We start from the raw sequence: 23,599 nt of genomic DNA on the forward strand, positions 1-23,599 counted from the left end.
TTCCCCGCTCGAGCGGACACCATGCCTGCAAGAAAATACTGGGAGCTCGAAATCCCCGCTCGAGCGGCGGTTCCCCCGCTCGAGCGGGCATCAAAAATTCTGGGTTTTCCAGAATGGTTCTTGAGCTCGAATTCAACACTCTAACCAACATTTCTTGCATGCCATGGCTCAAATTTTACATATACTTATACTAACATGATACCAACCCCAAATTACAACCCAATGAACCTCAATTTCCTGAATTACTTACATGCATGCCTCAAATTAACCCAAACTCATCACCAACACATCAAATTCAAACATGCAAAGCTCATACCTCCATGATCTACTCTTGCATGTGAGAAATATTCATTCATATCAACTTAATTGGTGAAGAGATGATCAAATACATGGATTTCAAATAAGATTCAACATAGATTATACACATTGTGTTCAAATATGGAAATTCATAGTAATTTCCTACATGCATGCATCTATTGACTTTAAATTCAACACATACAACTCAATCTCCTCATAAACAATTTAATTCATGTTCTTAATCATTTTTCAACCTTCAATTCACAAAATTACTAATTACAATTCATGCACTCACTTACCTAGAGACTTAATTCTCCCAATCTATGGCAAAATCTTGAGTTTAATCCTCCAATTTTCACAAAATTGAGCTAAACACCCAACTCTCCTTCTTTCTCTCTCTCTAGCTGACCCATCTCTCTTTTTCTTGAGTTAGAATCAGCCAAGTAGAATAACAAAGAGGATGTTTGAGTACATAGTGCCCCACTAAGTCACATTAATTTAATAATAAGCAATTGAGTACTTTATGATTAATTAAATTAATTTAATCTGATCCGAATCAATTTCCAAATTAAATTTCACCGTAGGCCCTAAAAATTATGCCAATCACAATGGCATAATCAATTTCGGGTTCTGTGGCCGATAAGGCCTTCAATTTAATTTCCAAAGCAGATCATCAAATAGATATTCCTACGGTGAATAGATAGATATTCAAAACCACATATTTTCACATAATGGCACACACACAATCATATCAAACATATAATCATATTCATATTAAGGACCAATTATCATACTACGGGACAGGGATATTACATTAGCCGTAAAGGAATGGGATATGGTTAAGGCACTCAACGAATTTGGAATTCAGGTAGAGACTCAAAACACAAAAGTATACGTTGGGGCACAGAAGGTGATGCCTAAGTTAACAAGTAACATCATGGAGGCCTAGAAGCACGATCAAGAAGTAGCCTATGTTAAGGGACGTCTGGAATCCGGAGAACCGATATTCGATTAGGTAATTCACCCCAATGGGAGTTTAAGATATCAGGGTAGATTGTTTGTGCCAAATGACGAGTTGCTTAGAGAAAAAAGTACTTAAGAAATGCCATCACTCTGCATTTGTGGTACATCCAAGAGGGCCTAAAATGTACCAGGATTTGAAAAGGCAGTGTTGGTGGAGCAGAATGAAGAAAGATATGGCTAAATATGTTAGAAGGTGTCTAACGTGCCAGCAAGTGAAGGCAGAACATTAGAAACCAGGAGGAACGTTGTAGCCCCTGCCAATAGCTAAATGGAAATGGGAGCATGTGACAATGGACTTTGTGATCAGGTTGCCCAGGACACCCAAAGGGCGTGATGCTATATGGGTGATAGTGGATCGCCTTACTAAGTCAGTACATTTCTTACCCTAGAAGATAACGGACACTTTAGAGTCCATGTGTAAGCTCTACATTAGGGAAATCATTCGACTACACAGAATTTCGGTATCTATTGTATCAGTTTGCGATCCACAATTCATCTCTCATTTTTGAGGAAGTCCACAAGAAGTTTTGGGTACCGAGTTATGTGTTTACACCGCTTTTCATCCACAGACAGATAGACAATTCGAGCGCACCATCTAGACACTTGAAGATATGTTGAGAGCTTGTGTAATGAATTTTCAAGGAAGTTGGGAGCGACACTTACCTTTAATTGAATTCTCCTAGCGCCTTTTGAAGCATTGTATGGGCAATCTAAGATCGCCCATTTGTTGGACTAAAGTAGGTGAAGCAAATCTAATAGGACCTGAACTTGTCCTAGAGACTACTGGGAAAGTCAAACTGATCTGACAACGGTTAAAGACTGCTTAAGACTGTTAAAAGAATTATGTGGATAGGAGGAGGAGACCACTAATGTTCGAAGTAAGCGACCACATGTTTCTAAAAGTGCAACCTAGGCGTGGGATCGTACGTTTTGAAAGGAAATGAAAGCTATCAGCACGATATATCAGACCATTCAAAATACTAGAGAAGGTGGGCGAAGTGGCATATTGACTAGCTCTACCCCCATAATTAGCAGGAATACATAACATCTTTCATTTATCTATGTTGCGGAAATACCTTGTTGATCCATTACACGTCATCAACTAAGAAGAAATCAGTATCGACGAGAATGTTACCTTTGAAGAAAGACCTATAGCAATACAAGATAGTCGAGAGAAGAATCTCAGGGGCAAGATGGTTCATTTAGTGACAGTGTTTTTGCGTTATCGAGGGATTGAAGAATCTACTTGGGAACGCAAAAACTGGATAAAGGCAAACTACCCCCAATTGTTTGAAAGCGGTGTATAGTCAAATTTCGAGGACGAAATTGTTTTAAGGGGGATAGGTTATGAGGCTCCTAACAATTTTATTTCTTAAAAGTCCCTTACTTAATTCTTTGAAGTCCCTCAATTTCTTAATTAATTACAATTTTAACCCTAGGATCAGAATACATGCGCCAACTGAAAACTCACAAACCCTAATCGATTTCGGTAACTTAGAAATCATTTCTAATACCCTAATACTGATTAATTGACTCCCTAAATATGGAATTACCACTTGAAAACCCTAGGTTTTTCTGATCTTTATCATGTTCGTCGGTTGATCGCATTTTTATTCAAAACGAGAAATCCAAACCGAATTAGATTCTCTAACCCTAATTTAGTTTAATTCTACACTAAAATAAATGGTCAAATTCATAAATTAAACCTAAAGCCCTCATATTTTTTTATTAAATCACTAATTGACCCCAACACAAGTACTATTATATATACATACACTTGCACCTTTAAACCTATTTTATACACCATATTTAAAAATTTTCAACAATTGCGCACAAGAAAAAATAAAATAATCTCCTCAAATCATCATCATGTGGCCTGCCAATACATATATAAATGCAATGAGTATACTTTTTGAAACAAACTTGCATGAATTATGGAAAATATTTAACCTAGGTACAAACTTATAGATATATATATATATATATAAATGTATCTATGCATTGTACTTGTAACTAGGATAATTTGATTAAGATAAAACCCTAACAAGATCATGCTTAGGTACTCAATTAGGGCCTCTAATGATCACCTATTCCATTGAATTCAAACACAATCCAAAATATCCAATCCAATTCCAACGAATGGGCATTTTGGACCTTTTACACTAATTTTATTATAAAAATCACCCCTCCCTTAGCATTTTTACATACAAGAACACATACACAAACACTTCATTCGGCTGAGAGGAAGAGAGGGGAAGAGGGTGAGCTTGGTGGAAGAAAGGAAAGAAAGAGAAGGTCTTGTTGGCTAACCAACCAAGCTTCAAGTAAGCCACATCACCATCTCTCCTTCTACTTTCTTTTTCAAATACATGTTATTAGAGTCTTGAAATCATATTTTCAGATGTGTTGTAATGGTGTTCATGTGTCCAAAGTTGATGAATTGGGTTTTAATCCTTCTTCTATTCATATTTCCTCTTAATAGATGCAAATCTACCTTTTTCTTCCCATATCTCACAGTTTTTTTTCAAGGGCATACCATCACTCTAAAAATCTGAGTTGTTGATACATTATTTAGTACGTTTTTATCACAAAAAAAAGTGAAAAATTTCCCTTAGTTGGCCTATTTTCTCACAAATCTTCTTATTTTGAGTATTGTGCAAGAAAAATCTATTTTATAGCCAACTTTCGAAACTCGTATAAAAACGAATAAAATTCTTCTAGATTATGTCAAAATCTTCCTTAAGGAGTTATCTTTCGATAAATATTAGTTTCATTGAAAAAGAGTGAGTGGTTTGTAAGAAAATCCGATTTTCGTAACGGTTGACGAATCTAGACAACGCTGGAGTGCTTCTTAAATAACTAAAAATCTAGAAAATCTATTCCATTTCCAAAACATGTTCTGAAAACTAGATTAAATTCTTTACGAACCATAGGAAGGCTGAGTTCGGGAAAAATATGAAATAGCCCTTCTGATCTTAATCTTTAAGTGGTACTAAATTTGAAAATTCTGTTTACATTGGTATTTTATGCTCTTGTATTCATGAATATGCTTGTTAATATATGATCATGTCTTGGCATGATATTACATATATCATGGTTATGTATCTTTTATTTTAGTCATTCGATGATGCTCACATTTATGTAAATTTTTTCTTTTGTTACTTGCTTGTACTAACTAACTTAAAACGTTAATCTAAACGGAAAACTTAATGGGATGGCTAATGGTGTTTCGGTCACATGAGTATTGTTATGAGATGAAGTTATGTTCAAATTGAATTGATTAGCGGAACGTGTTCCCTTTTGAAAGTTAAAGTCTTGCGCAAATGGTTGTTTCGAAACCCTTGAACAGAGCAGTTGTATTCGGACTCTATGTGGTTTCAGTGTGAGGAGGGATTTGGGAAAGGCCCTATTTTACCATTTCTTTTGAGGTCCTCGATTGGTGCTACGCAGTATGTAACCGTTGGTAGGCATCCTGGGTAAGGTCTGCAAAGCAGCAAAAGATGGGACATACCAAATAATCTGGGTCCGATTCTTGGGGTTGGGAGGATGAAATCTCTTTGGGAGATTTCTAGACTACTAACGACTAACCTTGTAACCTGTGTTATTTACTTGAATGTCATGTTCTTTTCCTCTATTGTTGTAATTGCGATTGTGTATTAGATTGGGAAAAATAGACGAGATGTGTGAGCGTTTACTGGGCATTCAAAGCTCACGGCGTATCATGCCAGTTGCCGAAGAGGATCTTACAGCTGAAAATGACAAGCTAAAAACTTTTGAAGACTATTGGTTGTCCTAGAGAAGCTAAACTTTTTTATTGCTTGGTAAAGTCCATCTAAAACTTTTATTTTTGGAATGTAATTTTGATAGAACTAACTTTTGTAACTAAGGATATTTGTAACTGTTCTCTTATTATTATATGCTTGTTTTTCTTTAAAAAAAAAGAACCAATAGAGTTCCCTACGTTTCTTATGAGACCTTGCATCAATACCTTTTAAGATCTGTCAAAAGGGTAGTACGCTACCTAAGAAAGCTGGACTTAGAAAGGAGGCTAATTTGACTCCTCTGGCGATCTGAGATCTTACTTGGTCATTGGTCATAAGACTCATTAGTGACTTTCCCTTAACTACAACCCTTAGTGTGGATTTTGGGGTGTCACAGATGTGGTATCACTATTATTTATATATTATTATATAATCTATCATAAGACATACAAAACTCTTTTTTTTTTTTTTTTTTTTTGCTAATAATACACTAGTTACAAGTAACACAATATTTCTAATTATGATATTTCACAAGGTCAATTGTTAAAATAAAAAATAAAAATTTTATAATAAATATTTAAGATTTTGTGCTTAATACTAAATTTTTTAAAAATATATTATCTATGGTTATTGATTATAAGAAAAAAATTTCGAGGTTGTAATTAATAAGTGCCTCTCTGAACCATTTTTCTGACTCCAGCACTAGGGATGCGCACGGATTGGGTTGGGTTAGGTGGCCTCCCATCCGCCATCCATTTGAACTTAGGTGAATTAGAAAAAATTAATCCACATTCGTCTGCTTTGTTAGTAGATGCAAATTGAGCGGGCTATGCAATGGCAAGTGGATGCGGATTAATGTGACACTTCGGGCTTTACTGTTTTATGTTTTAAAAAAAAACTTTTTTAGAGTAATTGTTTTACTATTTTGGGCCTTATTTGAGTCTAATTTTTTTTTAACAATTAAAATAAAGGCCAAACTTTAATATTTCATAAGTAGTTAATATTATTACTGAATAAAATGTCATTTTTTTAACATACAAAATATAAAAACATAACATTATTTTCTTAAGAGGGGTTGGCGGATTGGGTTGGGTCGGGTGGCCTTTTGTCTGAACATAAGCGGATTTAAAAAATCTCCATCCACATCCGTCTACCCATATTATCAAAATCGCTTAAAAATGGGTGAATGAAGTCGAGTCGAATGGTTTTAGCATGTTGATTAGGTTGACGAACGATAAATGAGAAATCACAACACATTCTAGAGCATGTTTGGTATGACGTAATTAAATAAAGTGAGAATGTAAGATAATGTTGAATAGAATAGAATAGAATATCCATTTCCATTCCATTATTTTGTTGCTAATATGAAATGACATGGAAATAGGATGATAATGCTCATTCTCATGTTTGTTATGTCTATTAAACTTATATAGTGGAATAAATTAATATTATTATTATTTATTTTTTAACAAGCTAGTAACAAATAAATTAAAATTTTATATAAATCATGATAGTGTTGATAGTTGTGGATGTGATGGTGTGAGTCATGGTAATGGTGGTGGTAGTGGCGGCATCAGTGGTGGTGATAGTAGTGGTAGTAGGATGGCAGAAGTGGTGGTAGGTCATTGTGGCATTAGTGGTGGTGTTGTGGTGGTTATGGTTGCGATGGTGGTGGTTATGGTGGCGGTGGTATTAGCGGTGGCAGCGCTAGTGGCGAGCAATGGTAATACGGCAGTGGGTCTCACGATGGTGATGGTGATGGTGATAGTGTGATGTTTGTAAAGGTGGTAGTAGTGATTGTTGTTAGGCTTTTGTTATTAGCAATCCCGTTTAACAAAACTTCTTTCAGTTGTAATTTTATTCAATCTTTTATTTAAGTAAGACTGTGAGTATTTAGATGCAAATCCAACCCGAATTGTGCTGTTGCGAAGGAGTTTGTGATCATATTCTATCATGTTTGCAGTCGAAGTTGTTTTTCCGCTTGAGTGGCCATTCCTGCGCTCGAGTGGAGATCGCGACCTTTAAGAAGTTTCACTCGCTTGCAAAAGTACTGGGAGTTATTTTTTTCCGCTCGAGCGGCCATTCCTGCGCTCAAACGTAGACCCTGTTGCGTTACACTCATTTTAGTCACTCCACTCAAGCTGCCAGTCTTGCACTCAAGCAGAGATTGCGGATCTGTTTGCTATAAAAGCTACGGTTTAGTTAGGTTTTAGGGTACGACTTTCAGATCTTCTTTTTGGGTATTAGGATTTTCATCTAAAGCTTTTGTGCTTGTTTCCTTTGATATCTTTGAGAGTTTAATCATGAATTGAGTGTATTATAACAAGTGGTTTGTTTATTTTGTTTTATTCATAAAAGAGAGATTTGTTCTTCGGTGGATTCCGTGGAATTTGGGCCTGAAGCTTTGGCGTATTCTAGAGTGACTCATCGTCGTGGATTCAACATCGGCGTTGTGGATTCAACATTGGGTAAGACGATTCCAAGTTGAAGACCGTGGTGGAAGAGGCATATAGGGGTCGGTTCAATTTGAGCGTGGATTCACTAGGTAATTGAGAGTACACTTGTGTAACTCATTTTGTCTTCTTAGTGGATTGTTTTGTAGCTTTTGGTCATGGTTTTTTTTGTCACAATTGGAGGCGCTCCAATTATGGTTTTTCCATGTTAAATCGTTGTGTTGATTTGTCTTTGATTGTTTGATTGTGTTTGTTATTTACTAGTTAAAATTTGTACATAATCACAAACAAATATTTGGGGAATTTTAGATTTTTTAGTTGTGATTCTAACAATATGGCGATGGTGGTGGTTTTATGGTTGTGGATGTGGTGGCAGTGGTTGTGGCGGTAGTGGTGACATCGGTAGTACGGTGGTGGTAGTATAGTGACGTGGTGGTTGTGGTAGCGACTGTAACACCCCGAAAATATCGATACTCAGATTCTGTAAGCATAATTCATTTTCATTTCTCATCCTTCATGTGGAAGTTATAGTCAACATCAATAATTCGATACGTAATTCATATTAAAATCCTTGTATTTCATTCCATGAATTTTAATTAAACGATTACAAAATAGAATCACATGCATCAATACATTCACCATCTCTATAACATGAATCTATAGCATGTGACTAATAATTGAAAGCTAAATAAATCAGATACAACAAAAGTGGTTTTCACACCCAATACATATAACAGCCTTGGCTTGCAAAATAAACAAAATAGAAATGAGTTTCACGCTACACAATCCTCTACGCTCTCATCGCGGCGGAGACACACCATCAGCACTTGAAAAGTTATTTTTTCATATAGATGAGCATAAAACCTAGCAGAGCTAAACTTGATAGAGTGTATGATGTTTAACAATATCATGAGGTGAATGCATATCAAATGCTATGTCAAAATATAAATTTCTCATTTTGGAAATCTTATGCAATGCACTTGTTTGAAATCAGATCCAAATCAATCATTCATTTGATAAAATAAAGGGGCGGGAAATACGACACTGATAATCCCTAGACTGGTGTCTGTACGTAGGCTCTCAAGCATTACTAAAACCACTTCACCAACTCTTAACCGGAACCTACACTTGCGCGTTTTTGGACTTTCACTGTAGACCTAAAACCAACTTAATTCTCAACAATTTACATCCCCTAACCAGATTCACCAAGGTATTTATCACATTTTCTCAATACAAACGAATCATTCTCAATCAATTGAATTGTCAACAGCATTTCTCAAATACAATACGATAATGAAATCATAAAAGCATGAAATGATTTATGCCATGCACGAATTTGTAAATGTTTCAAGTTACTTAGTTCACATGCAAATTCTACAACAATCAATACAATCCTTCACCAATTATCAAAATAATTATCTCTAACCAATAGATATATATTTTCAAAATGAACAATACATATACACAATAAAAAGCATAATCCAACAAATTCTCAACCTTCCAAATCAATAGATTTTTTTTCCAAAACTTACACCATTTCCAATACACATGCCCAATATACCAGTTCATCAATGAACTCCACTAATTTTATTAATTTCAAGCCAATTTCAATAATTTTCACTTTCTAGGGTTTTGAAAAATTAGGAGTTCTCTCTTTCACAATTTATCATTTTAACTTACTCATAAGAGAACCAATTTAAAAATAATAATAACAGAGATTTAAGAGTTTCTCCTTGTTTTATGCACTAATACACATACAATTAAAACGCTAATCTTTCAAACTTGTTAAACTACCAAAATAACACATAGTAATACTAAATAACATACACATCTTCAAATAAATCCAGGGAAAATGGAAAGATCCAATTTTTCGACTTCGCCGAATTTCGATCTTCACAAGTCAAAACGCAATTCTCACCATACTCTACACTTTGGCCTTAAGAACTAGGTTGAAATTTAACTCCGATGGTGTAAGATCAAAAGATTTTATGTGATAAATGTAAAAGAAAAAAAAAATAAAGGAGAGAGAGAATCGAGAGGCATAGAGAGAGGAAGAAAGAAATGAAGAAAAGGCAATTGAAATGGGGAAATTATTAAATATTTCTGGAGTACCACGTATCTGTACTCTCTAATCAATCATCATTTAATATGCCCACTCATGTTCCCCAATTACCTAATATAATGTCTCACTTACTCATCTTCTTCACCAATTATAATACTATAAAATACCACGTATCCATACTCCAAGATTACTAAATAATTATCCATTGAAATGATAAAGGGAAAGGGGAGGGGTTAGTCCCATGTACACTTAGAGCATTTTCATTCAAATTTTTAAAATTTGGTATGTTAATTTTTTTTCTTTTTTTTTTTTTTTTGAAGATTTGAGTGGTAAATACATATATGTCAATTTGATATGAACCATACACATTTTAGAATACATCAAATAAAACATATCTGTAAAAAATTAACTTAATCGGATATCGTTTACTCTTTTATCCACTCACATTTTTTTTAATACTTTAAATCACAATTGTTATTTATTTTTGTAGATACAAATATGAGTGGATAAATGGGTAAACAATGTTCGATTAATTTGATTTTTTCCAGGTATGTTCTACTTGATATATTTTAAAATGTAAATAATTCGGATTATCGAAATGGGCCTCATTTTACTGCACAATAGTAGTTGCTGTGCACCCCCGCACAACAGACACTCCCAGCAATGTGTTTATTATATGACTTTGTTTGATTAATATGATTAATAGTGAATGAACAAATAGTTTTATAAATTAGTGTAAAATTAGTTATTTAATTAAATTAGTGGGATAATTATTGATTATGCATTTATTTATTTTTTCATATTTGAAATTATGATTCTCAACTCCTCTTAATATTAAAAATTCGTCAATTTAATCATTTACTAACCTTGTTTATGTATTATTTATTATGCATTAGCTTACCTTGTTTGATTAATAAATTTATTTTTGAATTATAAATTACTATGATTTTATTAAAAAATTACGTAATATTTAACAGTAACAAGTAAAAAAAATGCATAAGGAATTTCCTAAAGTTTAATCTATTATGTGATTCCCAAGAACAGAACAACCAAACTATTTTGTCCAGAGGGGTGATTAAAATCTCTAATGATAGAGTTCCAATAAGGATAGAAAAATGCTTGAAAGCTCTAGGAAATGAGCTCTAAACCATGCACTAATGACATAGAAGTGTGTGGGGTGCAGTTTGATGTGATGTTTTAGTTTGAATTTTTTTTTTTTTTTTTTTTTGGGACTGCCAGCTCAGTAGAGCTCTTTTTAGAGCTCTACTTTTAGAGCTCTACAGCATTGTTGATAAGAATATTAGTGACGTGGTAACTTAAAAAAAAAAAAATGGTAACTTAAAAAAAAAAAAAAAAAAAGCTAAAATATCAAATCACATACTAAAACTCACATATTAAAACTCTTCTACAGCTCACAATTTAAAAGTCTAAAACATTTTTCATTTTGCCCATCATCACACCACCCTGTTCCACCAATGAACAAAGAAGTTGCCAATAATTTGGGCCCACTTTTTTTATGATTAGTGGGCCTTTAACATGAATTTCACATATCTCTTTTTTGATAGATGTTCATTTCCCCCAAAAAAAAATAAATAAATAAACAAATAAACAAAACTTCATTTTGCCTTTTTTTTACACATGTTCATTGCACGCAGTCGTTTTAAAGCAAAGGCGAGCCCACACGTGATCGAACCTCTAAATCCACTGTTTATCCCCAAAGACCACTTAAAATCCTGAGCCGTCTGATCCTTTCCAAGGACTATGATCCAACGGCTGATATGGACGAAAACGGGAATTGTAGGGTCAGCAGAAGAAGACAAAAAGGGGAAACAGACCATGATGATCGATGCACCTTTTTAAGCATCTGATCACAAAACAACTCTCTACCAGTCTCTCTCTCTCTCTCATCTCCCAAGTTCCAAGCAAAGAAGACTTGCAAAACCAATCTCTCTCTAGATTTTGTTGATTTTTGGAGTCTCCGCTACTTCACGTTTGGTTTAGATTCCTTTCCACACATTGTTGAACTTCGCGCCTGATCTCTGAAACTCTCTCTCTCTCTCTCTCTCTCTCTCTGTGGATGATTTATAGCAGTCTTGTGTGATGGAGGCTACAATGGAGTTGTTGATGATGTGCTGCTAGTTGGTTAGAATTTTTGTGGTTTGATTTGTTTGGAGAAGTGTTTTTGGTGATTGATTGTGTGCTTGAGTGGGTGGTCTGGAATGTTGATTTGTTGCAGATAATTGAGGAATGTGCGATTGAAGCTCTCGAGTTGTCTGTTCATGGCTGGTGAAATCGAAGAACCTTTTAGTTTTAGCTTTCAGGTATACTAAACTACATTTTTTTTTTTTACGCAATTTTTACGATCTTTACTGTGATTTGGAAATGATGAATGATCTACGTTTTCAGAATCATCACTCTCTACTCAATGATCCGCTTTGTGTGTGTGTGTGTGTGTGTGTGTTAGATTTCATGTTCTTTCTCAAATCAACTGTACTTACAAAGATCAATGTATATATGTCCATGTTTTAAGACACTGATATATCTGTTTTATCTATTACTTCTGCAATTTTTATTGATATTGGATTGGATGTGAGGCATTGATTTTTTTTCTACATTTGATATCATGTTCTGTGCTATGAGTGCTTTTTTATTTTTATTATTTATTTATTTCTGTGAAAAAAGAAATTTAATTGATGCAAAAGAATAAAAAGAAACATCCAGTCCCAGATCATATCCTTTGAAACAAGCAACGAATACCCTTTACAAACAATCTATATACCAAAGATGTCTAACGAAGACCTCACGTGCAGATCTAGAGGCCGATTTTGTTCACATATTATCAAAGTATGTGAACAAAGTACAAATTTTGATTGGTTTAAAACAATGGAGTTTATAATTTTAAGCGGAGCAAAATACACGGCTTTTTAACGTGGGCCCACAGTTTCAGACTAATGCAGATCTATATTAGAACAATAATTACTCCAGACTGACCAGTACTTCTAACAGAACGTTTTGAGGAAACATCAAAAGTCAATGAATAGTAGTTTTGTCTTTGATATTTTGACTGGCAGAAAACCTTGAACAAATATCCTTACTATCATTTGGAGCAATATGTTTAGGAAGGAATTCCTTTTTTGCTTCCTACACAATCATTGAACAACTTAATCCCATGTTCCATTGTGAGCTGAATAACAGTTGAATAACTCTTGTTGTCATATATCAATGAATAGATGGTCACAAGATTCAACTTGCCTTCGGCAAAAAACACTACCTTGATCACGAGATTCAACTTGCCTTTGGGGAAAAAAAATTAATTTGAGCTAGAACACATTTAGTGATTAACCAATTTTCAGTAGTCAACCTTCTTTTAATAGCCAGCCATGCTATATGCAAATACCATGAAATTGGTTTATAAGGCCATATGGTAAATGAGTCCATTGATTTGGTGTTAATGGCCCTCTCCGTGTGTTCTTAACAATGAAGTGCCCCAAGGGAGATGGAAAATAATTTTTTTTTTCATAGTCCGGGTGTGGCAATGGTAACTGGTCACATCTAGCTTTTAGTTTATTCAATTCTCTAGAGTTAGATACTGGCCGAAGCTTCGAACTTTAGCATACTTCCATATACCTGCATAAAAATCATTCTCTCCATGTTTATCAATTAATAGGCCCATAAAGTGCCAATTGTCATATTTGCCATTATGCTATCAAGGGCTATATGCTTAGCCAAGATTGGAATTTTTATATTTTTTTGATAAGTAGCCAAGATGGGAAGTTGATTCCAAGAAAAACTTTCTGTGGAGAATATATATATATATATATATATATTTCCTGGCATGTTTTTAGTACAATTGCTAATGATTAGGACACCATTAACGATGGGCATTATTTTTTTTTTTTCAGTATTATTTTTGTATAATCCAGGACATCTTTAATTAAATTAGAAGAATTTTTGACACCTTGCAGTTTATTTATTTTTATGAAAAATTTTGGCTTGTTTTTGGTACAATTGCTAATGATTAGGACACCATTAACCATGGGCATTATTTTTTTGTTAGTATTATTTTTGTATAAACCATGACATCTTTAATTAAATTAAATGAATTTTTGAAACCTTGCAGTCTATTTATTTTGATAAACTGCTATGTCTCAGTTGACTCATGACAAAAGCACACATAGTGACAGTTCTTGCAGTTGTTTCTACATATATTTTGCATCAATGCAAATATGACTAATAAATAAATTGAACTTATATGTTCTTCAACTATAGTGTCTTGGTTGTGCTCTAAGTCTTTCTAACAATGGCTATCCTAAAAATGGGCAGGCAGATTCATTACATTCTGGATCAATCTCATTTGGAAGGTTTGAAGCTGAATCCTTATCATGGGAAAGGTGGTCATCCTTCTCACACAACAGGTATCTTGAAGAGGTGGAGAAATACTCAAAACCAGGTTCAGTTACTGAGAAGAAGGCTTATTTTGAAGCTCACTTTAAAAGAAAGGCGCTTCTGAGCCAAAGTTCATCTGAGTGCCAAACTGGTATCGAATACCAAACTAGTGAAAATGACACCACAGAGAATACGGGTTACAGAGAAGAATTTGAGCACATTAATGAGGGTAGCCAATCTGTACAATTTGACAGGAGTTCTGATGGTTCAGAATATGATGGAGACAGTGAAGTGATGGAATTGGGTAAAGAAGACATTGGAGCTTCATATGTTGAACCCCAGTTTGAACCTGCTCTCAATGTTTCCAGTGTTGTGCAAAGTGTTTCTGGACTTGTTAACACTGAGGAAGCACATCAAAATCAACCTCAAACTCAAAGCTTACCTGTTATTGATGATGAACCAGGAAATGAAGTAAGAGAGAACCTTAATGATGAAGTTATAAATGTGGATTTGACATGTAGAGATATACATCTGTCTACTAATAATCACACCACCATGAAAGATGGTAGTGCTACTTCAGAACACCAACTAGAGTCTTCTTCCAAGGTTTGTGTGGTAGCTTGTGATTATGGTAGCACATCTTTCTTTCTATATTTATTTGTTTGTCAAAAACGGTTCTGTATTTCTTGAATGGGATATTATATTTTGCCCCATGCACTTCTCCTGTGACATACACTGCTTGATCTCCTGGCTCTAGGTGGGGGCCCCATTGGGAAGCAAACTTATGAAGCCTAAGTCAAAGCGTCCAGTCAATGTTACTCGGGTTCAGAGAAGAATTTCAAGTGATCCATCTAAAGACCCTGCAAAGAAACCTATTAGAACAGGTAGAGAAGTTTCAAGGACTATAAAAGCAGAAAAACATTCATCACAAACAGCTGCTCTAATGACACGATCAGTACACAGAACTTCAAAACCAGAGGCAAGTATTGGCTTGTAGCATGCCATTGAAAATACTATACTAGTGGTTGGATAACAAGGATGTTAATACGAGCACTAGTTAATCATTTTAATACGTTAGTTATGCATTTTTTATTTTTTTATTTTTCTTTGCTCACAGGATTCTAAAAATTATAAGTTACAAGTAATTCAGGATAACAGAAGGTATTTATTCCTTTTTAATTTAGGCATAAATTAAATTCATATCTTCCATGGGTACAGAACTTAAAGATGCTTCTCTTTTAGCAGTGAAAAGGAATTAAACACTAAAAGGGTTATTGAACCTAAGCCTTTTGCCTCAAAGAAGGTTATCCCTAAAGCACGGCAAACAGAAAACAGGTTTATGAGCTACGTTGTATGTAATGCTTCATTACATAGACGTTTTGACTTTTAGAGGTCTGATGGTCAGCTATTTTTATTTTTGCAGGCCCAAGCAAGCTGAGAATTCAACTAAACCAGGCACAAAACAGAGCTCACCAGGGCTACATTTCAAATGTGATGAACGAGCAGAAAGGAGGAAAGAGGCAAGGATAGAATGCTAATTTTATTTATTCTTCGGGGTATTTGAACAGAATAAAAATAGAATCAGGTTTATGTGGCTTATTTGTATGCTTTTCATTTATTTTAGTTTTACATGAAGATGGAGGAAAAAATGCAAGCTAAGGAAGCTGAGTTGAATCATATCCAAGCAAAAAAACTGGTACATAAATATTTTGTTATTTGTGACTAAACAAAATTCTGTGAATAAACTGATTTTGTATCAATGTCAAGTTGCTATGATGCCTCAGAATTGGGAACGTTTCTTTAATTTCTGTTTGTCAAATTGTCTAGCAAATATACTAGGAATGCAACCAAACTATGATAAGTTGTTGGAAAAATAATTTAAGTCACATTGAATCAAATGATATATATTGACTACTTGTTTGCATTAAGAATAATTTGAAGTTGCTTTGATGGGAAATTACTGTATCTGCAGGAAAAGACGGAAGCTGAGATTAAACAATTTCGGAAAAGCCTTAAATTCAAAGCAACACCCATGCCTTCTTTTTATCATGAACCTGTACAACGTGACTCAGATAATAACAAGGTATGTAATAATTCTGCAACACTGACTTTTTGCATGCTCTCTTCTCATATCCGGAGAGACTGAAAAGTTCATAAATACAGTTCCATTTATTTCCATGCTAATTTAATCTTTAAAAAAAATTTCTAATTTTTTCCTAACGACTTTCATCTAAAAAGCATGGATACAAATAGAGATACAAACACGAGACATCGAGTATGGAATTTTTATTTTTTATTTTTGCTATATATATATATGAATATAAATTTAGAGCATAGAGATATAAGAGGTATTAATGTTGTGTGGTTGTATTTTTTTATTTTTTTTGTTTTCACTTTTCTCTCGATTTTCATATATTTTACTTTGATCCCAAATTATCTTTCTTATATTATAAAAATAAATTTCTGAGGCATGTCCAAACATAGGACATCCTTGTCCCCAAAGCTCTATTATTAGAATCTTACGATTCGCAATTCGATTCATGATTTGATTCACCAATTTTGTAAAATCGATACGAATCTATGGGTGAATCTATTTTGGAAGTGAATCTCTAGTGAATCGCACGATTCACAATCGATTCTCGATTCGATTTACTTTTTATGATTCATGCAATCTTTAAAATTATTGTGTCTAACATATTTTCGACTCTTCTTTTCTCTATCTTTTTTGTGAAAATGACATAATACGACTTGTAATAGGGTTTAATACTAGAATAACCAACATATGTACATGAGTTTTTTTGTTATTTTAGTGATCATGGAGCTTTTAATAAGATCCATTCAGATTCAGTCAGACTCTATATATTTTAACCTTTCTTCCTTTTTTTTTTTGCCTTTAAAAAATCATAATATATCCTATAAAGATATTTAAAATTAAAGTTACACTAGGAATTATCTATTGCTATTTTATTAAATTGAATATAATTGAATATTATATGTGTGAGGTCAGTTATACCTTTTAAAATGTTTTAGGTTTTAAAATAAAAGATTCTAAATAATTCTTTCTTATTATTTGCTCACTGGTACTTATGTATGCTTATTGTCCAAATATCAATATCGTTGTTAATTATTGTTACTTAGAAATTGATTTTGTGTATTTAGTTATTATCTTTATTAAAAACGGTTGATAAGAAATATCTATATATATAATAAAAAAGAAGGTAAGATGATATTCTTACATAGGAATCTTTATTAACTTCTTACCTATTAAACTACATGAATATCATTCAAAATAACATTTTTATTGATTGACGTCTAAATATTTCATATTCATAAGATATATTTAACATCTAAATGTGTAGATATATGTTTTTAAGTAATTTAGAAAAAGTGACCGAATCTTTACGATTCACGATTCGATTTGATTCGTGATTCGGTACCAAGCCATTTCAATTCACAATACGAATTTCGATTTGACAACCATGCCCCAAAGTGTCCTGCAAAAAAAATAATAATTAAAAAAATTGACACACAACTTGGCCTATCGTGTCCCAGGAGTGTTGGTATCCTATACGTGGCCAACACGGACATGGCACCCATTTTGAAGCGTCAATGCTTCATAGATGTTCATTTAATTTTACGATGATTCTAACACAAAACAACTGTAGAGTTTATAATGTATCCCAGATAGACTTGGTAGCAGTTTTGTATGCTATACTTTTTTCTTTCTTTCTTTCTCTAGAAAAGTTTTTCACTTGAAGAAAATAGAGCTATGCACAAAGGACCTGAATTTTTGAAATTAGGCTTATCAGTCAGTACATACAGAAGTTTATATTCATATGCTTCTTGGATTAAATTGTGCTTCACTTTAATCCATTCAATTATCGATATGAGACAAGTGGATTCATATGCAATCTTCTTTCTCCCTTTCTCGTTCCTCCTTCCTCCCAAATCCCTTAACATACCCTTCACTGTTAGGTTTTTATTATTGGCAATCCCGTTTGATAAAATTTCTTTTAGTGTAATTTTATTCGATCTTTTATTTAAGTGAGGCTATGAGTATTTAGATACGAATCCAACCCGAATTGTGCCTATGCAGAGGAGTTTGTGATTTTAATCCTATCATGTTTGCCACTTCGCTGACTATGTCGGGGATCAAGCTTAATGCAAAAATGCAATCAAAGTTGTTTGTTCACTCGAGCGAAGGAATGTGTGCTCAAGCGAAGAATCTTTGATCCTAGAAGTTTTCACTAACTGTAAAAATACTAAGAAGATGCATTTCTCGCTCGAGTGACACTTTGGTGGCTCGAGCGAGACACTTGGAAAAACACGCGTTTTAGTCTCCTCGCTCGAGCGAGCATTCCTTTACTTGAGCGACCATCGCGGCCGTGTTTTTTATAAATATGTGGTTCTATCAGATTTTAGGGTTATGGTTTCCAGTTCTTTTTCTTGGGTATTAGGGTTTTCATCTTGAGCTTCTTTGTTTTTTTTCTTTGAGAGTTTAATCATGAATTGAGTGGATTATATCAAAGGGTTTGTTTAGTTTGCTTTATTCACAAAATTGAAAGTTGTTCTTTGGTGGATTCTGGGGAATTTGGGCTTGAAGTTTTGGTGGATTCCTAAGTGGCTCATCGTCGTGGATTCGACATTGGCGTCGTGGATTCAATTTTGAGCAAGATAATTCCGAGGTGAAGACGGGACTGGAAGAGGCACATAGGGGTCGGTTCGATTCGGGTGTGGATTTGCTAGGTAATTGAAAGTATACTTGTGTAGTTCCTTTGTGTTTTCTTAGTGGATTGTTTTGTAGTTTTTGCTTGTGGTTTTTTTATCACAATTGGAGGCGTTTCAATTGTGATTTTTCCACGTAAAATCGTCGTGTCGATTTGTCTTTGATTGTTTGATTGGTATTGCTATTTACTGGTCAATATTTCCGGGATTTAAAATTTTTCAACTATAATTACAGATTTTCAGAGGTTATATGGACTAATGTATCCCCAGACATATCAAACTAAAAGTATTGTATTATCAGGTTTTTAAGGTTTCTGTTTCATCAATCTTTCTTCTTACTAATAGTTTGCTTACTCTAAAATACAGCAAACGCTTGATGCTTACAGCATCAAGTTATTATGGAATCATATTGCAATTGTTTGATATTTGGTTTTAGTTTTATTACAACTGCATTAAGATTTTTTATTTTTTATTTTTCATTTTCTACTAAGTCAATTGTGGGATCATAACCTTCTTTGTTTACATTCATGGATTGATATTTTTCTTTCACTTTCCAAATAAAACTTTAACTAGGAAGTTCTGCAAAGAAACATTTTTACATCTAAAAGGGTGAAAGTTTGCAGCAAAAATACGCAGAACCATTAAGAAGGCTAATGGGGACAGAAAGATAATACGCCATTTTAGAAAGTTGACAAGGTTGTTTGCTTTTTGTTGTCATGAATTGAATTGAAATCGTCTGTGTTCTATGATCAGATCAAATGTTGTTCTCTTATTGACCAATATTCAATTTATTTATTAATTTTTTTAGAACCACCTGATATCTCATATTTATTATGGATGACAGGACCCCTCACACAGCGAGCTCAAAATCTTTATTTTGGAGTTAAATAATCTGTCTGTGCTCTTCTGATTCCGAATACTGTTTCTAGTAGTTTGTTTCAACGGGAAGACATTTTATACCTTTGTTGGTCTAAATGGAAGTGTCTTTGTTAGGGGCATTATTTAGTGCCTTACATAGTTTTGAGCTGGTTGCTCTCTATTTTTTTTTTTTACTAATGGAGCCAAAAAAATAAAAATAAAAATGTTTTCTTATGTTTTCAAAGATGAGAGTATCAAGTAAACGAACGCAAATCTGATGTCTACAGCTTTATCTATTTCTATTGCAGGTTGTGTCCAGTAACACCAAATCCAGTAAACTAAGAAGTAAGTCAACTCCAGTGGGTGGATCTTCTGCAAGATCTCCATCTTATGCAAAGGTGATAAATGACCAAGATCCTTTCAACACTGAAAAAACTGTAAAAACATGCGATCTGCCTCACGCTTCAGCAGCAACCAACAACAGTCTGACATCAGTGCCCTCTGAAACCTGTGCTTCCTCTCAGAGTCCATCAACCGACAAGGTCCATCTTACATGAGACGAAATCAATAGTGAGGTAACTGGCATTAAAGAGCACACAAAGGAAACTGCTATGAATTTGCAGAAACATAGAGTATCAGGGTGTAGCAAGGTGCCAAAAGGCAAGAGGCCTGAGGGAAAGCATAAAGTGGAAGTGGAAGTGGAAGTGGAAGTGGAAGTGGAGGGAAGAGTTCATTTAGCAGTTGGTGTTGCCTCCTAAACACATCCATTCTCTTCTTCATACAAGATTTGGAAGCATACACATCTATGGGGAACATAACAAGATGTGTATTGGCATACCACTCAAATGAGATATGTGGCTGATTTTAATTATGTGGTGAATATTCACGGTCGCGGTCTGCTTTACCAATAGCATGGTTGTGAAGTTATTTCTCATGACAAATTATTGCAATCAACCAAAATCACTTCTATGTCCATTATTTTAGTTATATTCTAGTGTAAACAGTGTGTTACTTACCACTGCAAGTTACATAGTCAATAGAGAATAATGGTGGCTTGTGTTTCAAGGAGTTTTTGCAAATTGCAGTTCTTTTTTGCTACCCTTGCTACAGAAAATTCTTGCTCACCCATTCTATGCAAAATTTGTAAAAATTTCAATTGCACCAAATTACTTGCGTTTGAAATGTAAACTGCTAATCATTGATGTTTGTGCATTGCAGAAAAATCTTTAGTGTGTACTATAAAAAATAGTTAGCTCTTTTGATAACTTTGGCAAAATAAGTATGGTTTTTCATTGCATGAATGCATGGAGTTTATTATGTGGTCGTGTGGCATGTGGGTTTGGGTGAAGTTGAGATTATTTTAGTTATAAAAAAATAAAATAAGTTTTTTAGCCTCAAGGTAGAAATTGTCACATTCAATATAGCGATCCCGGTTTTCCCTGTTGTTATTGAACTGTAATCCGGGTTTGGTTCCATAGATTCGTTGTTGTCTTATCCTCATTCTATCCATTACTCTTTGTTGTAGAGCTTTGGGTTGTGTTGGACTTGTTGGGAATAAGTTGGTTATGTTTGAAAACTTAGAATCTCTGCCCAGTTTTTGGCATCTCCGCTCGAGCGGGGGTTTCGGAGCTCGAGCAGGAAAATCACCTTCCCTGTACTTCCTCTGTAGTGTTGGACGCTCGAGCGTGACGTTTGACGCTCGAGCGGTAGTTTGAGTGTGACGCTCGAGCGGGGAGTTGGACGCTCGAGCGGGGACCTGTTCTGCAAAAGTTCTGGGAGCGTGCATCCGCTGCTCGAGCGGGGAATTGGACGCTCGAGCGGGGATCTGTGAGTGACGCTCGAGCGGGGAGTTCGACGCTCGAGCGGGTCGATCTGTATAACACACCGAGATTCAACTTTTTGAATCACTTTTTGATTTCCTTTCTCTCTCTTACTTTTCCGAAAAGCCATTGGAGAGCACCCCACTCTAAAACCTAACTTCTCTCTTAGGATTGATCTAGCTAGAGTGTTTTCCTCACCTTGGGCCTTTGTAAGAAGTGTGTTGATCGTCGAGGGCTTCGTTGTGATCTAAGAAATTTGGGATTTGGAGCACTTTGATTTCGGGTCATCTTCTCCTTTTGAGTTCTCCATTTGAGGTAGGGATTGTCCTTGTTCTTTTTCAATACTTCATCTATAGATAGACATGTGGTAGTTTTGTATTGCATAAAAATCATATCCATGTTGGATTTGTTTGAAATCATGAGAAGGAACCTAGGGTTGGGTGTTGAAAAATGGTTATGTTGTCATTAATGGTTGTTTTGGGCTAATTGGAGTGTAAATTAGCATGTTGTAGTTGATAAAGGAAAAAGGCCTAAATCATATTTTGATTGATAAATTAAAATGGAGAATAGTGAATCTATATTGTAAATCTCTATTGTTGATGTGAGTTGGGTGAAGGTGTTAATGCCTAAGGGGTTAACTTTGGCTTTGGAATGGTTTGAAATGAATGTGGTGGACTAATGTGAGTTATGGTTTTATTATCAATAGAATTGGTTTTGTAAATAAACGGAATGTATTTGGTCTTGTAACAACAAAAGTGATGGAGTTGATTTTGTGAAAACAAAAAGGGGAATGGAACTTGTTTTGTAACATGGGAAAAGTATTTTGGAAATACGTATGAAAATTGGTTTGTTGTTTCATGAGTGTCGAACACACACGTGTGGAATTGTATCTTGAACTATCATGTTAATGTTGTTGTCAGGTTTGTGGTCTCATAATAATTGAGTTTGTTAATTGATGTACAATATACATGCATCTAGAGGTTTTGTCCTTGGTCATCGGTGGAGGATGACGTGTTTGTGTTGAATTGCCATGTATGTAATACACCATTGTTGATTGAACATTATATGTAATGAAATGCTAAATTACATTATATTTGTATACTGGTTTGGGAGAAGAGAGGGGTTGTACTCCAGTGTGTGTGAGAAGATAGGGGATGGACTCCACACACTTATGTGTTCAGCGCTTATAATCAAAGGTATCATACCCTTCCAGCTAGCGCCTGGAGAACTGACGCGCTGATAATCTAAGGTACCATACCCTTCCAGCTAGCGCCTGGTAAACTGGTAGATTGTGGTGAGAAGTGTATCTTTGGCTTACTATGCATATAGCTAGTAGTGCAGTGTTGTTTTATTATTGTTTCAGTGTATCTGGAAACATTGTGGATTGTATTTGTTACAGTGTTGGAGGGACGAGTTGACTCATTGATTGATTTTGTGTATGTAGTTGAGTTGTTATCTTTTTTATTGAGGTGTGCATGGATAATTATGATATAATTGGAATTGCATTGAAATGCCAAATATGTTTTAAAAAGGCACATCTGTTGTATGTGTGGCAAATGGAAAAGTAATGGGCTTAGTGAATCTATGTTTCTAAGTAGTTGTTAATGTTATAAAAGATTGGGAACGGGGGTTAATGAAAGGAAAAAGGGAGGATAAATCGCTTATAGCGGTGAATTAAATGATTGTTTTCAAGAAAAGTTCATATATATATATTTATATATATTTTTTGTATAAACTGTCACATTATTATTCTAGTATGAGAATGGGTGTTCATGATCATAGCTATCTATAATGCTGTTATTGTTGAGGATCATGTTGAGATCCCTACTGGACTATATGTTCATCCCACGTTGTTGAATTTTTTTCAGGTGTTTAGCAGGGTGTGCTACAAGATTTGGATCTTCTTATTTGTTGGCCACGGGGCCTTAGTTATGTTGGCGGAATGCCATTGTTGTAAAGGGTTACACCCTTCTTCTTGTACTTTTAATGATGTAAGCCCAAGGGCAATTTATTAAGTTAGTTCATGTAATGTTTACTTTGCATACGAATGAGAGTATCGTTAATCATTTCTACGGATTGAATGTATGAGTTTATTTCCGCATGTTATCTCTGAAATTGGATTAAGTTAAAGAATTTAATAATGACTCCGAGGAATAAAAAGTGGGGCGTGACATTCAAACTATAATCATTGTATTTTTTTTTTCTCACAAAAAT

At 34.5% G+C, this 23,599-nt stretch overlaps 1 protein-coding gene across 8 annotated transcripts; it reads left to right on the plus strand.

Moving 5' to 3' along the window:
* The first annotated feature begins 11,434 nt into the window (after positions 1-11,434).
* Positions 11,435-20,630, plus strand: LOC114274375 (protein WVD2-like 7). 8 transcript variants are annotated; one of them, XR_014342646.1, is made up of 11 exons: positions 11,435-11,738; positions 11,833-11,917; positions 13,920-14,588; positions 14,740-14,961; positions 15,100-15,143; positions 15,225-15,317; positions 15,406-15,502; positions 15,607-15,678; positions 15,955-16,065; positions 18,586-18,728; positions 19,874-20,630. XR_014342646.1 is itself a non-coding variant. In XM_082892408.1 (10 exons), exons 2-10 carry the CDS (start codon positions 11,876-11,878, stop codon positions 20,120-20,122), a joined length of 1,599 nt encoding a protein of 532 aa, XP_082748534.1. In that variant the 5' UTR covers positions 11,435-11,738; positions 11,833-11,875; the 3' UTR covers positions 20,123-20,630. The 8 variants fall into 8 exon arrangements, 4 of the variants coding, with proteins under 4 accessions (XP_082748534.1, XP_082748536.1, XP_082748533.1 ...); XR_014342648.1 differs by having other exon boundaries at positions 15,228-15,317; XM_082892408.1 differs by lacking the exon at positions 18,586-18,728.
* The last annotated feature ends 2,969 nt before the right edge of the window (positions 20,631-23,599 follow it).

The sequence above is a fragment of the Camellia sinensis genome, chromosome 10, assembly GCF_055761805.1.
Source record: "Camellia sinensis isolate YWXY chromosome 10, ASM5576180v1, whole genome shotgun sequence".
NCBI classification, from domain to species: domain Eukaryota; kingdom Viridiplantae; phylum Streptophyta; class Magnoliopsida; order Ericales; family Theaceae; genus Camellia; species Camellia sinensis.